The following is a 12,626-nucleotide window of genomic DNA, read 5'->3' as shown; positions in this document are numbered from 1 at the left end:
TTATATTTTTTTAATATGTTATAATAAATTATGCTAACTATTTTGACAAAATAATTTATGAAAAATACTTGTTTATTTTTAAACAAAACGAGGAATAAAATTATAGTTTTTTTTTTGAAAAGGATAAAAAAATATATTTTTGTTTCCTCTTAAAAATAAAATAGAAAAGCAATAGTTATTTTTTTCTTCTTATTATTCCTACCCTTTTTTCAATAGGAAAAGCAGGAGCGCTTTTGTTTCCTCTCCGTTAAGTATCGCCGGTGGCTTGCGCAATCAAATTCACAATGTTTCATTTCCCACACTACCCTCATTTTTTTCAGTGAAATTACTCACTCTACCACTGCGTCTAACCTTTAACTGAGGGGCCTCTCGATCATTTCGCAGGCAACGCCACTACAAAGATTCATCCTCACACGCCACCGTTTTCACCCACTCCACGCCACCGTCGTGGCTCCACCCCCGCCAAAACCACCCTCCCAATTCCATTTCCATTTTTACCCCTTCCCAGCGCTCCGAATTCCAATTCGCCCCAATCGCAGTTCGGTTCTCGATCTCCAAGAAACGGAGTCCTAAAAATAGTTCTTTTAGGGTTTCTCTGTCTCGGTGGTTTTGGGATTGAAACTTTTGATCCGTTTAAGAATGGGGGATCGAGGTGAAGACGAGGATTTGCAAATGGCGATTCGGATGAGCATGCAGCGCGGGACGCCGGAGCCGAAGCGCAGCAAGCCGCGTGACGCCGTCGCCGATGCGGTTTCGGGGTCGCCGGAGGAGTTGCCGGAGTACAAGACCCGGCGAAGGGAGCTCATGGCGGCGGCGGCCGAGAAGCGGATGGCGGCAGCGGCGAGGGTTTCGCCTTCTCCTTCGCCGTCGCCGTCGCCGGTGAAAAAAGGCGGTGAATCAGGGAGGAGAGAGGAGGATTCGTGTTTGAAGAGTGTGAATTTGAGTAAGGAGCTTTCTGTGGAAGAAGCTAATCAATTGTTTGGTATGGTGTTTGGGAATGAAGTTTCCAAGGGCATTCTCGCACAGTGGAGCAACCAGGGAATTCGGTATTTATAGATTTTAATTTTTAAATTATCTTTTAATTTATCTGAACTCTGCAGTGTATGGATATGTTGACAAGTGTAGGATTAACAGACACAAACTCTTTAGCATGTCCATTTATTGAAGCCTCTGTTGTATGCTTTATATTTCAAGATGATGTTGTAATTGATACCTTTGTCCATGCTTTGTTTATCTTATTTGATGTTGCAATGCACATTCCTGCTTCCCCTAATATTCCAGCTGTCTGTGTTCCTTGGTTCTATGTGATTGGAGTCTGAGTCATTTTGGCTTGTGAGCTTGGCCTTAATGTGCATTCATTGTAGCCTAATATCATGCTGTTTTTGTTTGTTCTGAATCAGGATATGCATATAGTTGTTTTATATTTGTGATTGTGAAGTGAGTTCAGTCCAAATTTTTACTCATAGTCTCATACAGTCTCACAAGTCCCATGACTTCACGCATGTTTGGGATCGCAGCACATTAATAAAAAAAAATCATGTTCCATCCCACGTTGAACCCAAAGCAACTGCTTCTACCTTTTCATGGTATCACCATGATTTTGTGGGGTTGAATTGATTGTGAGTGTTATTCAAACACACTATTCATTGCTATGCTCTCAATCCTGGCATTTGAGATTACAATATATATATATATATATATATTACAAGAAAAGGGGAAAATAATTGGAACCATTTATCTTCAAAATAATGCATTTTCCTGGTAGTGTAAACATATGTAGGGTTTTTGTAAATTGAACTTAATTGTTAGAGCATTGGTGATGATCATTCAAAATTTCTTTTTTTCCTATGGAGGAAGGGTTGAAATTCTTATGTACTGCTGGTGTTAGACAATTTTCGTATTTACTACTCTTGATTGATTGCTTGATGGAAGCACTTGATCAAATAATTGACTGATAAAAGACTGGTTCCCCCTTCATTTTAAAGAATGAACAAAGTTTCTGTTAAGACAACTGGAAAAAAAACCAAAAAAAGAATACAACATTGCTATTGAACATAGTCATTTTTGCATGGAGTAGCAAAATTCCGTTATACAAAGTTATTATGTTCACTTAATGCTACACTCCTTAATTTAATAGCAAAGTCATACAGGTGTTGGCTTTAATACTATGTGTTTGTTATTTCGAGACTTTTTTTTTCCCGAGATTCTGTGGAGGTCTGTTTAATAGTATAATTTATTGGCATAAGCTTTGTATCTTGTCCTGTAATTGATGACCGACTTTTCTTATTTAGCAACTTTTGCTTCTGTGCATCATGTCACTAGAACCTTTCTGCTGTGAAACTAGTGCTATGCTGCACATTTTCCATTTGTGAAGCATAGTTTTTGAATGGATTAATTTCATTCACTTAAAGACCACCATTATAAAGGAAGTCATGAACACGTATTTTCAACTCTTCATCTGCATGCTATGCTTTTGAACATTTTGTCCTTTTCTTAATGTTGTCTTGACTTTTGAGTTATTTGTTTCTTATACTTTTAAATTTGAATAAGATTGTCTACTTACTTTTTATTGCTTATACTATGAAAACTTTGCTGTAGGTTTAGCTCTGATCCTGTAACATCAATGGGCCTAGTGCAGCATGAAGGCGGTCCCTGTGGCGTATTGGCAGCTATTCAAGTAATGGCTACTTTTTTCAATATTTCTTATGAACTTGAGGCATGCTGTCCATTTTCCAAAATCACTGAAAAAGTCCCTATTTCAAACAATGCAAAATGGCACTTATTTGCATAGTTTTAAAAATATGTCTGAACCGGCTGGTCTGACTGGGAACCGGTGGGTGGACCGTTTTGGTCCAGCTATCGGATCGGGAATTCTATCAGCCCATGCGACCTAGCCGAGTTTTTGGATCAACTGCAGGTTATGGGCAGTGGCAGATCCAAAAAAATTTCTCAGTGGGGGCAAGGAATAGTTTATAATATTTTCACAAAAAAATAATCTCAAGCTTTCACAAAATACTTAATGTCATGACAAAAGAAATCCAAAATACTTAAAGCTTCTACAGATTACAATTGTCATGTATGCATTTTCATACTTTGAAAATGTTCTATGATTTTTTTTTATCGTCAATACTATAAAAAAATAAAAGGATTAAGTAATACGATTAATATCAATTTATTTTCTATTTTTATTTCTTATATTTTTCATTCATTTTTAAAAAAATATATTGTATGGGGGGCAACACCTATTCTTTTATGGGGGCATTTTTTTTTTTAATTACGCATACAAATAAAAAAAATCTCGTGTGGGTAATTATTGCCCCTACACCCTATAAATGTGGATCCGCCAGTGGTTCCGGGTCCCTGTTGCCTGCTGCACTCATTTCAGTAAAAATACTGAAAAAGTGTCTTGCCATGGTTGGAACTCACGACCTGCACTCGGGACGAGTGCACTATGCGCTTTACCACTGCGATGGAAGCTATTTATACCATATATAGTATTCAATTGAACTCAATATTAACAAAAATGACACCTAACATGATTCGAAAACAAGACCTACAGCAGGGACAAACAAACTCAACCACTAAGCTAGAGACTATTAGTGGATATAATATTAACAAATGTAATATTTAATTCATATATACTATATAAATTATATATAATTATTTATAGCATTGTAATACCGGGTCATGCGGTTCAATTAGTGATTCACTAGTTCGACCATTGACTTAGTGATCAGGTGCCTTGATCGGATTGATTACTGGTTCAGTTTTTTAAACTATACTTATTTGGTTGTGATAATTTCACTCCAAATAGGGACCTTTTGGATAGTAAGCCCAACTAATATTTACCATAACAGGCCCTAAATTATTGAGACTGTTTTCAATGGTTTTGGACTATGAGGAATAAATTGAATTTAGAGTGAAACTATAGGCACTAAATGATTGCTTTATCCTATAAAATATTAGCCACTGGCTGTAGTTTAAATGTATAAACTATACGCACTAAACAAATATTTTACCAGCATAAAATATTAGCAACTGGTTGTATGGTAAATGTATTCTGTGTTTTCTTTATATGATTTCCCGTGTATATGTTGCAAGTAAAATGATTTTATTGATGGCAATGGGGCAGATGAGTTTTGGTAGTGCTTTCCCTCTGCTACATTTGTTTCCATTTACATTAGTGGGTATCCATACAATGTATCGGGTATTTATTTATGGATATCCACAAACATTTAGAATTTAAAAACCATGAAAAGGGAAAAAATAACATCATATAATATAACTTCATTTGTTATTTTTTATAATAAAATTGAATAGTATTGCAAACAGCACATCAAGTTTATTTATATATTTTGTATTTTGTTGTGGGTAATCAGTGTTGGTACCCATGCGTGCAAGTTTCTTTAACATCTGCCCATTCATTATTTTAACTTTCCACTGTAGTAATGTTGAATTTGTGATTCAATGAATAATATATACTATAGATATGTCCATTTGTTATTTATTTATTCTACTGAATGCTGATACACAATATAATTTCCAAAAGCATGTTTTTCGTCCTTTGTTGATTTTGCTGATGTTTTTCTTTAACTTTTCAGGCATTTGTGCTTAAATACATTATTTTCTTCAGTGATGAGTTGAAAGATGTGTCATGCATGTCACAGAAGGGTCCGGGTGCAGCATTTAAAAGTCAGTCTGTTCCATCAAATAATTTTTCTTCGCTCACTGAAGGTGAAAAAGTAAGGTGATTAACTTTTTTCTGATTAGTCATTTGTGTTTAGCTAGGTAAAATTCATTATAATAAAAATATAAAATTGTAGAGTTCTATTTCTTCTACGTTGTACTTCATGCCTTCATTGTGTTAATTTCTTTGATCTGTGGCACCACATTTTCTGGTGTACTGTGAACATGAATATTAATTTGATTCAATTAAGTACTTTTTTTCTCTACCTTTAATAGTGTTTTATATGTTTCCTTTTAATCAATTTCAATTTGGATTGAGTTCATTGTTAAGTTATTCTATTACATGTGCAGTAGACAGTAGTGGTTGTTCATTTGGCTACATTAAGTTGAGTCAGGACTTAATATATTCCTCAAAGTCTTGGTCACTGCTTGGATATGGTTAAAAGTGATCAAGGGTTCTCACATTTTCATGAAAGGGTGACTAAAGAAGTTAGTTCACAGGAGGAAGATTGGTTTAGGAACATGGAACATGGGCATACTTATAGTTACAGGTAAATGAATGGAAATAGTAGACCGTATTAGGAGGAACAATTTTATGTACCTGTAAAAAGAATGTTGGGCGGTCAAGAGCCAACATGAGAATAAAGTAGGTGTAGCGGAGATGAGGATGTCGCGGTGGATGTGTGGTAAGACTCGACAGGATAAAATTAGAAACGAAGCTATTAGAGAGAGGGTTGGAGTAGCGCCTATTGTAGAGAAGATGGTGGAAAATAGACTTAGGTGGTTTGGGCATGTAGAGAGAAGACGGGTAGACTCTGTAGTGAGGAGAGTAGACCAGATGGAGAGAAGACAAATAATTCGAGGCAGAGGAAGACCCAAAAAGACTATAAGAGAGGTTATAAAAAAGGATCTCGAAATTAATGGTTTGGATAGAAGTATGGTACTTGATAGAACATTATGGCGGAAGTTGATCCATGTAGCCGACCCCACCTAGTGGGATAAGGCGTTGTTGTTGTTGTTGTTGTTGTTGTTGTTGTAAAAAGAACTATGTGGGTAGGAGAAAAGGGTTAAGGAATTAGACACTCCGGGTAACTTGTGGTATTTTGGCAAGGTTAAATCAAGAAATAAGGTGGGTATAATTGTAGATAAGTATTGAAAGAATGAAGTTATAAATGTAAAAAGACTAGGAGATATGTGTATTTAATGCAATAAGCCTATATATACAGTCATCCGTGGTGTATTTCAGACACATGGTTTCAGCCTACTATGCCTCTGATTTATGTAATTTAACAGTACGCACAAGGAAATGCAAATGATATGTGAGAGTGAGACAAGATGGTCAAAAGGATTAGGAAGGTAGCAGAGGAGAGACTCTTGGTGAATCAAGAGGCTAAGGACTTAAAGTTGAAAAATCTTAGTGGTGAAATACACATATGTAAGATGAAGTTAAGGAGTGTTATAAAGCAAGGTTTTCATGTAAAAATGTTGATAATTAGGAAAAGTATGTGATGGCTAAGAATGATACCAAGAAGGTGGTTAGCAAGGAGAGTTGGAGCTTTTGATGAATTAAACAATTCCTTAGGCCTCAGATAGAGACCGAAGTATTTATAGGCTTGCTAAAAGTAGGAGGGAAAAAGTCAAGACTTAATAGACTTGAATAAAGAGAAATGGATTAAGGATGAAGGTAAAGTCTTGGTAACAAAACAATATATCAAAGAAAGGTGGAAAATTACTATGACAATTTACTTGATGAAAATGACATGGATTTTTACATTTGCGTAGGATAAATACAAGGGATGAAGATTAAAATTATACAGCTTATCATAGAATTCAATAGCCTAAGGTTAAACAAGCATCAAATATGATGAAAAATGGCAAAGCACTTGATTTACATAATATCCCTATTGGTGTATGGAAGAGTCCAGGTGAAAAAAGTATTAGTTGGCTCACAATGTTGATTAATGAGATCTAAGAAAATTCTGGTTTAGGAATCATTTTCAATTTAGGAATAATTGACCAAAGAAGTGATTAACAAAGGTTCAAAGAATGGTTAATCCTTAATGGTTAACTATATATTGACTTTATAAATCACTTGTCTGTTTAAGTTCCTAGGCTAGATATATTTTTCCCATGTGTTAGAAACTTGTATCTAGAGTTGTCCGGGGAGATGAGAAAAACACAAGAATGAAAGGAAAAAGAATGCTTTGGCAATGTTTATTTTGTTACATACAATGAGCATAAGGAGAAGATTCTACTTCCAAGGGGTTTCCCCTTTCTGCAAGAGCTAATGCTCAGTTTCCCAAATGATAACAATTCTTCTCTTCTGCCTTCTCCTGTTTAAAATAATTCCCTACCTTAACACTTTAACTGCCCAAATGAAGATTAACATTTGATATGTGTCCAAATAAGTTTTCTTTTCCTTCTGTTTCATCCACTCACCTTGACCATGGTGATCAAGCATTGGAGGCATACTTAGTCATAGCTTTTTAAGTTATGTGTGCATTATTCGGCCGTTTATTTATTTATTTTATTTAAATGTGGGATTTAGTATAAATACCAGATCTTGGGTTTTTTTGTGGGTTCATAAAAGCTTAACCTCTATTTCTCTCTCTCTCTCTCTCTCTCTTTTTATTGAATGGTGAAGATTTCAGGTTTTCTGGTTGTGGAGTTCATTTGCTTATTAGTATATGTCCATGCATATATTTAAATTTGCTTATTTCAGATTCTCCTATGTTCAGGATTTTGAAGGGATTTCAGAGGATGAGGTACCTTGGTTATTGTACTGATATTGGTTATTTATGTGGCATCTGGTTTGTGATAGATTGAATTGAATTTCCTATCTTGTTATTGTTGTCTTCTATTGTGATTCTTGTATGATATCCTTATCTGCTTAATCTATTCTTGTCCAATAAAATTCATGTCTATAAATTTTAGTTCCTATCCAAATTCCAATGTCCTTCTATGTTCTCCTCAGGTCTTTGATATTGGTAGGATTCTTTCATGATTTTTCATAGCTATGCTCATGATAAGTTGTGTGATTTCATGGCAGAGCTCTTGTAAAAAGTATGGGTGAAATTTTATTTTCATGTGGAAGTAATAGAAGGGCTGTCATTGCAACTTTGAGCATTTCCGAGAATGACATTCAGCGTTTTGAAGGGATTTCAAAGGATGAGGTACCTTGGTTATTGTACAGAATACTGATATTGGTTATTTGTGTAGCATCTCGTGGCAGTAGATTGAATTGAATTTACTATCTTTTTATTGTTGTCTTCTACTGTGTTTCTCCTATGATATCCTTATCTGCTGAATCAAGTCTTGTCTAATGAACAGGTTGTTTCAAAATCACTTCAAGGTCTTTCCATTGAATCTGCCTTGGATCTGCAGAAAGTTCTTAGAGTTGAAACATGCACATCACAAACAAATGCATTGCAAAGGCTTGAAGCAAATCTTCCCCTATTCCAAAGTCGAATGGGAGCATTGCTTTTCCTAATCTCTGCTTTACTTTCTCGGGGACTGGTATGTTTGCCTGCTTCAAGCTCTGTTATCTACTTCAGTTGCATTTTACAGTCTCTGAATTTACTGTCTTTTAAAGCTAGAGATATTGGGCTATTTCTTTCCCTCTATTTTCTTTTGCTGAAAATATGTTTAGGCATTTTTCCTACTAAGAATGAACTGCTTAATATGCAATCTCTTTTTGTGTGAATAGTAGAATTTCACTGGATGACTTGGATACTGTATTATTAGCTTGATTGTGTTTTGTACATCTAATTGCTCCTATAGGAACTTTCATGTGATGGAAAGAGTAGTACTGCATGACTGTTTGAAGAACAAGCAACCCAAACAATTTTAAAACAATGGCAGTGTGATGTAATTCTTTTTTGCGTTTTGGTTGTCTAGGTCTTTTGGATTACCAAGTGCAATGTATTTGAAATATGAATGTTAGTCTTTGACATTTCTTGGAAATTAGCAGGAGCCCAGTGACTGCCTTGCTAATTATGTATGTTTTTTTACTGGCAAAAACCTGTGCTCAAAATAAAAAAATATTTCCTTTATTTTGAGGCAGTGGTTTACCCTGTAGCGGATGTCAGCGGTTGTGTTGCCGTGGCTTGAATTGGCTAAAAAATCTTTTGCAGGGTCCCATGATGCCATTCCCAGCCCCTGCCCCTGAACCCATTTCATGCTCCTAAGTTGTTCAGGACCTACACAAAGGTCCTGAGCTCCTGGAGCTACCTGCACCCAAAGTGGTCTGGTAGTGGTGGGTTCTTAATGATTTTGCTAAGGGTCTTTCTTTCCCCTTCCAGCTTCTCTTAAAGATAATCTAAAAGATGTTCAGGTTTAATTCTCTGATTTGTTTGTCAAATTCTCTAAATTGAAAATTTTACTGGAAGATGCAGTTTTATTTGACCAGAAATAGCTATTTTCAGAATAATTCTTCATGGTTTGCTAAGCTTGAGGGAAAATTCAGAGTTAGGGTTTTTCTGGCAAATAGTTTTTTGAATGTCTGGACTCTAGTCAATAAATTGTTTCTGACAAGTCATCAAGCTTGTAAGGATTCCACAGAAATCATAGTGATTGAATGGAAAAAAGAATAGAAAGTAAATATCATGCTAGGACAACAAATGGCTGTGATTTTGACATGATAAAAACACTGGCTTAGTACTTGTATTTATTCTTTAGAACCAATAAGGAGACTGAGTATTTTAAAGTAAAAATATAGAGGACTTCTGTATTCTGGAAACTTTGGTGTGGATACACCGTGGACATAGCATGGTCATGATGAATGGCATTGCTTTGATAACATGTTGAAATTATATGTACTGGGTGGAAAAGTGAAAAGAGACAATATACTTTATTTTACCAATAGGACTCTATAATTGTTATATTGTGATAATAAATCACTAATGTTATTATCCTATTTATACTAATATTCTAGGTCAATTACAAGTGTGATACAATGAATTAATACACACGCTTAGCCCAATAACACTCCCTAACATAAGACTAATATCTTGGATGCCAAATTATTTTGGAAACTGGAAATGAAAATAAACTGGATGACAATTTTTCTTTCAAAGGGCTTGTGTGCTCAAGGATCATCATCAAGCTAGATCCTGGATTTGAACATTCATAGTTCATCCTAATCTCCTTTAAATTTTGAGCTGATGTAGTAAGCCTTTCTTGTTACTATTGTCTATGTCTTTAAACTTTTGAGTTCTATTTCTATGGCTTTTTGAAAATTTTGGGTCTGTCATTCTATACGGTCATTAAATGTTGGGGAATAAAATGGTAAATTAGACATGATAAATTCCAATGGGTAACTGGATTGATGTATGCAAATTTTGCTTTCCTCTAGGACTTGGTTCAAAGTGACAGGGATGATCCCAGCCTACCACTGGTTACTGCACCTTTTGGGCATGCCTCCCAGGTATATATGTACATTACAGATAATTGAAAAATGCTGCCATCCTTTTAACTAATGCTTATTGTAAACAATATTCTAGAACTAGGATATATAAGATTGTTTTTTCTATGGATCTTGTGCTGCAGGAAATTGTGAACCTACTGCTCTGTGGGGAGGCTGTTCCTAATGTGTTTGATGGAAGGATGGATTTAGGAGGAGGAATGTTTGTGAAAGGTATATCCGGATATGTGGAAGTTGGATTTCTGACTCTATTAGAATCCCTGAATTTTTGCAAGGTTGGTCAGTTTCTGAAATCCCCAAAGTGGCCTATATGGGTTGTGGGGAGTGAATCCCATTACACGGTGCTGTTTGCTCTTGACCCCAGCGTTCAAAATGAGAATGAACTGGAAGGAAAGGAAACTCTGATTCGCAGAGCTTTTGATGCACAAGATCAGAGTGGAGGTGGTGGTTTCATTAGTGTGGAAGGATTCCATCAAGTCCTCAGAGAAACAAATATCAAATTTCCACCAGAGAAGCTGGAACATCTTTGCTCTTCAGGGTTCATTGTATGGAGTGAATTCTGGCAAGTAATTTTGGATCTAGACAAAAGCTTGGGAGGTTTGAAGGATTCATCCGGTTTGATGGGTAAGAAGGTTTTTGATCTATACCATTTTAATGGGATTGCCAAATCAGACCTGAACGGCAGTCAAGTAAATTCCCGGGGTGAAACTCCACTGCAAAGACCCCGGCTCACAAAATTGAGAGTTTCAGTCCCCCCAAGATGGACGCCTGAGGAATTTATGGCAGATGTGAAAGTTTCATCTGCTGCTAGTGCAAGTGAGTCTACTGGGAAGGACGACGAAGTATCTAAACCAGAGCCTTCTCAGCATGCACCTTTGGTGGACTGCATAAGGACACGCTGGGCACGTGCTGTCTGCACCTGGTCAGGGGATCCTCCTAGTATAGTTTGACAGACATTATATAGAGTCATTTGTGGTGGTTCTTACAAGTTTCGTACAGGGAAAGCACAATCGGTTCAGCAAAGAGTAGATAAAGTTTTTATGTTTTAATTTGATGTGGTACCTCGAGGCACATGAACAGGGAGGGTTCAGATCTCCAAATTTTCTCCAATATGTGCATAATAGCCGTTATATATAGTGTGGATTAGTGTATATTCAACGTTCTCTTCGATTTTGTCATGCTATTCTAAAGGTACAAAAAAGAGGGATGCGATATTCATTGTCAAAGCCTAAGTGTAACATCCATTTTAAATGTATTGCCACCGGAAGAGTTATATACAGTTCGTGGGGGGTTATTAGTAATAAACGTGAAACCGGGTCTTGTTTCTGAAATTGCTGTAATAGTAAAGCATCATGCTTGGCTTCTGGAATATGGGAAAATGAACAGTCATATAATAATATTATCGCACCTAGATGTGTAGGTTGTGTTTGATTTATATATTTTAGATGTCAGCTATGCCCTCCCGCCATTTCTGAAAGATGATTGCATACTATATTTACTTATTTATTAATTTTTTCTTTGTTGGAGGTTTAGAGATGATGATGGGCAGATTAATGTGTGCAATTCAAGGTTTCCAACTTGCCACATTTCTTATGTTTTAGGCGGGGATATATTTATCTGGTGGTTGTTACATGATTTGGATCTTCATCTAACTAACTCCTATGAAGGACTGGACAACAAGAACCTGAGTATGAGCAATTTTTCCCAATGATGAACTTAATGAAAAGATCAAGTCTTGACCTGAATTCTTGTATTAGTTTCTAATTATAAGAATTGTGAACTGCAATTGCATATTTGTCAATGTTTCTTTCCTTCATGCTAAGTTCATATTTTCTTGGTCCTCCGGGGTCTTGCATCAGGTCATTGTAACCAAGGTGAAACTTGTTTGATATAGAATAGTGTTTAATATCTTAAGCATGACATCTATCAAAAAAAGTAAAAAACAAAGAGGATAATGAGCAGATTGTTCTCTTGCCTGAACAGCAAAGTTCCAATTTCGATTTTATATGTGAACCTAGAAAGTTGGAATGCGCTGTGCTAATCATTCTCTACATTGTTATTGTTATCCTTTATGATTTTATATGTGAAGTTTAATGTTTTTTATCAATTTGACAGGAAGTCAGTCTGTTTACTAATCTCCGAATAGTTTTATGCCTGTTTGGCTTTGAGCTTTAGCATCAAGCTAGATCTAGAATTTGTGTCTCCATGTGAACTGCAATGGAGCTTAAGTTCCAAGTATGTGAAACTTTACACGTTTTTTTTTGTTGGAGCGGGGAACTATTTATTTGATTTTTAGATGGTTAGTCTGTCACTTCGAACAATGATTAGTCAAATATCATAAGTTTCAAACAATAATTGTGAATTTGCATTGGTTGTTAACTTGTTATTGTCAATTTACAAATTGATCATGTTATTGCATACAAGGTTATGCTTTCTTCTAGGACATGGTTCAAACTGACTTGGACTACCATGAAAAATGCAGTTTTCCTTGTACTTGTTTCTCACATTTTAGGAGTAT

General features: G+C 35.8%; 1 protein-coding gene across 2 annotated transcripts; it reads left to right on the top strand.

Annotated features, from left to right (window-relative positions):
• On the top strand, window positions 1–11,545 carry LOC100815405 (ubiquitin carboxyl-terminal hydrolase MINDY-3). 2 transcript variants are annotated; one of them, XM_006606100.4, is made up of 8 exons: window positions 1–1,046; window positions 2,599–2,677; window positions 4,602–4,747; window positions 7,425–7,451; window positions 7,736–7,859; window positions 8,017–8,202; window positions 10,040–10,111; window positions 10,234–11,545. In XM_006606100.4, the coding sequence occupies exons 1-8, from the start codon at window positions 640–642 to the stop codon at window positions 11,056–11,058; spliced, it is 1,866 nt and encodes a 621-aa protein (XP_006606163.1). In that variant the 5' UTR covers window positions 1–639; the 3' UTR covers window positions 11,059–11,545. The 2 variants fall into 2 exon arrangements, with proteins under 2 accessions (XP_006606163.1, XP_003556149.1); XM_003556101.5 differs by lacking the exon at window positions 7,425–7,451.
• The last annotated feature ends 1,081 nt before the right edge of the window (window positions 11,546–12,626 follow it).

The sequence above is a fragment of the Glycine max genome, chromosome 20 (genome assembly GCF_000004515.6).
Source record: "Glycine max cultivar Williams 82 chromosome 20, Glycine_max_v4.0, whole genome shotgun sequence".
Taxonomy (NCBI): Eukaryota; Viridiplantae; Streptophyta; class Magnoliopsida; order Fabales; family Fabaceae; genus Glycine; species Glycine max.
Note: the sequence above shows the minus strand (reverse complement) of the source record. Positions and strands in the feature narration are given on the sequence as shown.

Bases quoted from the DNA above. Each gene is read 5' to 3' on its own strand.
- LOC100815405 (XM_006606100.4), top strand. From the start codon at position 640: ATGGGGGATCGAGGTGAAGACGAGGATTTGCAAATGGCGATTCGGATG. The intron at 2,678-4,601 runs GTAATGGCTACT...TTAACTTTTCAG, and splicing joins GCGTATTGGCAGCTATTCAA to GCATTTGTGCTTAAATACAT. The intron at 7,860-8,016 runs GTACCTTGGTTA...TCTAATGAACAG, and splicing joins AAGGGATTTCAAAGGATGAG to GTTGTTTCAAAATCACTTCA.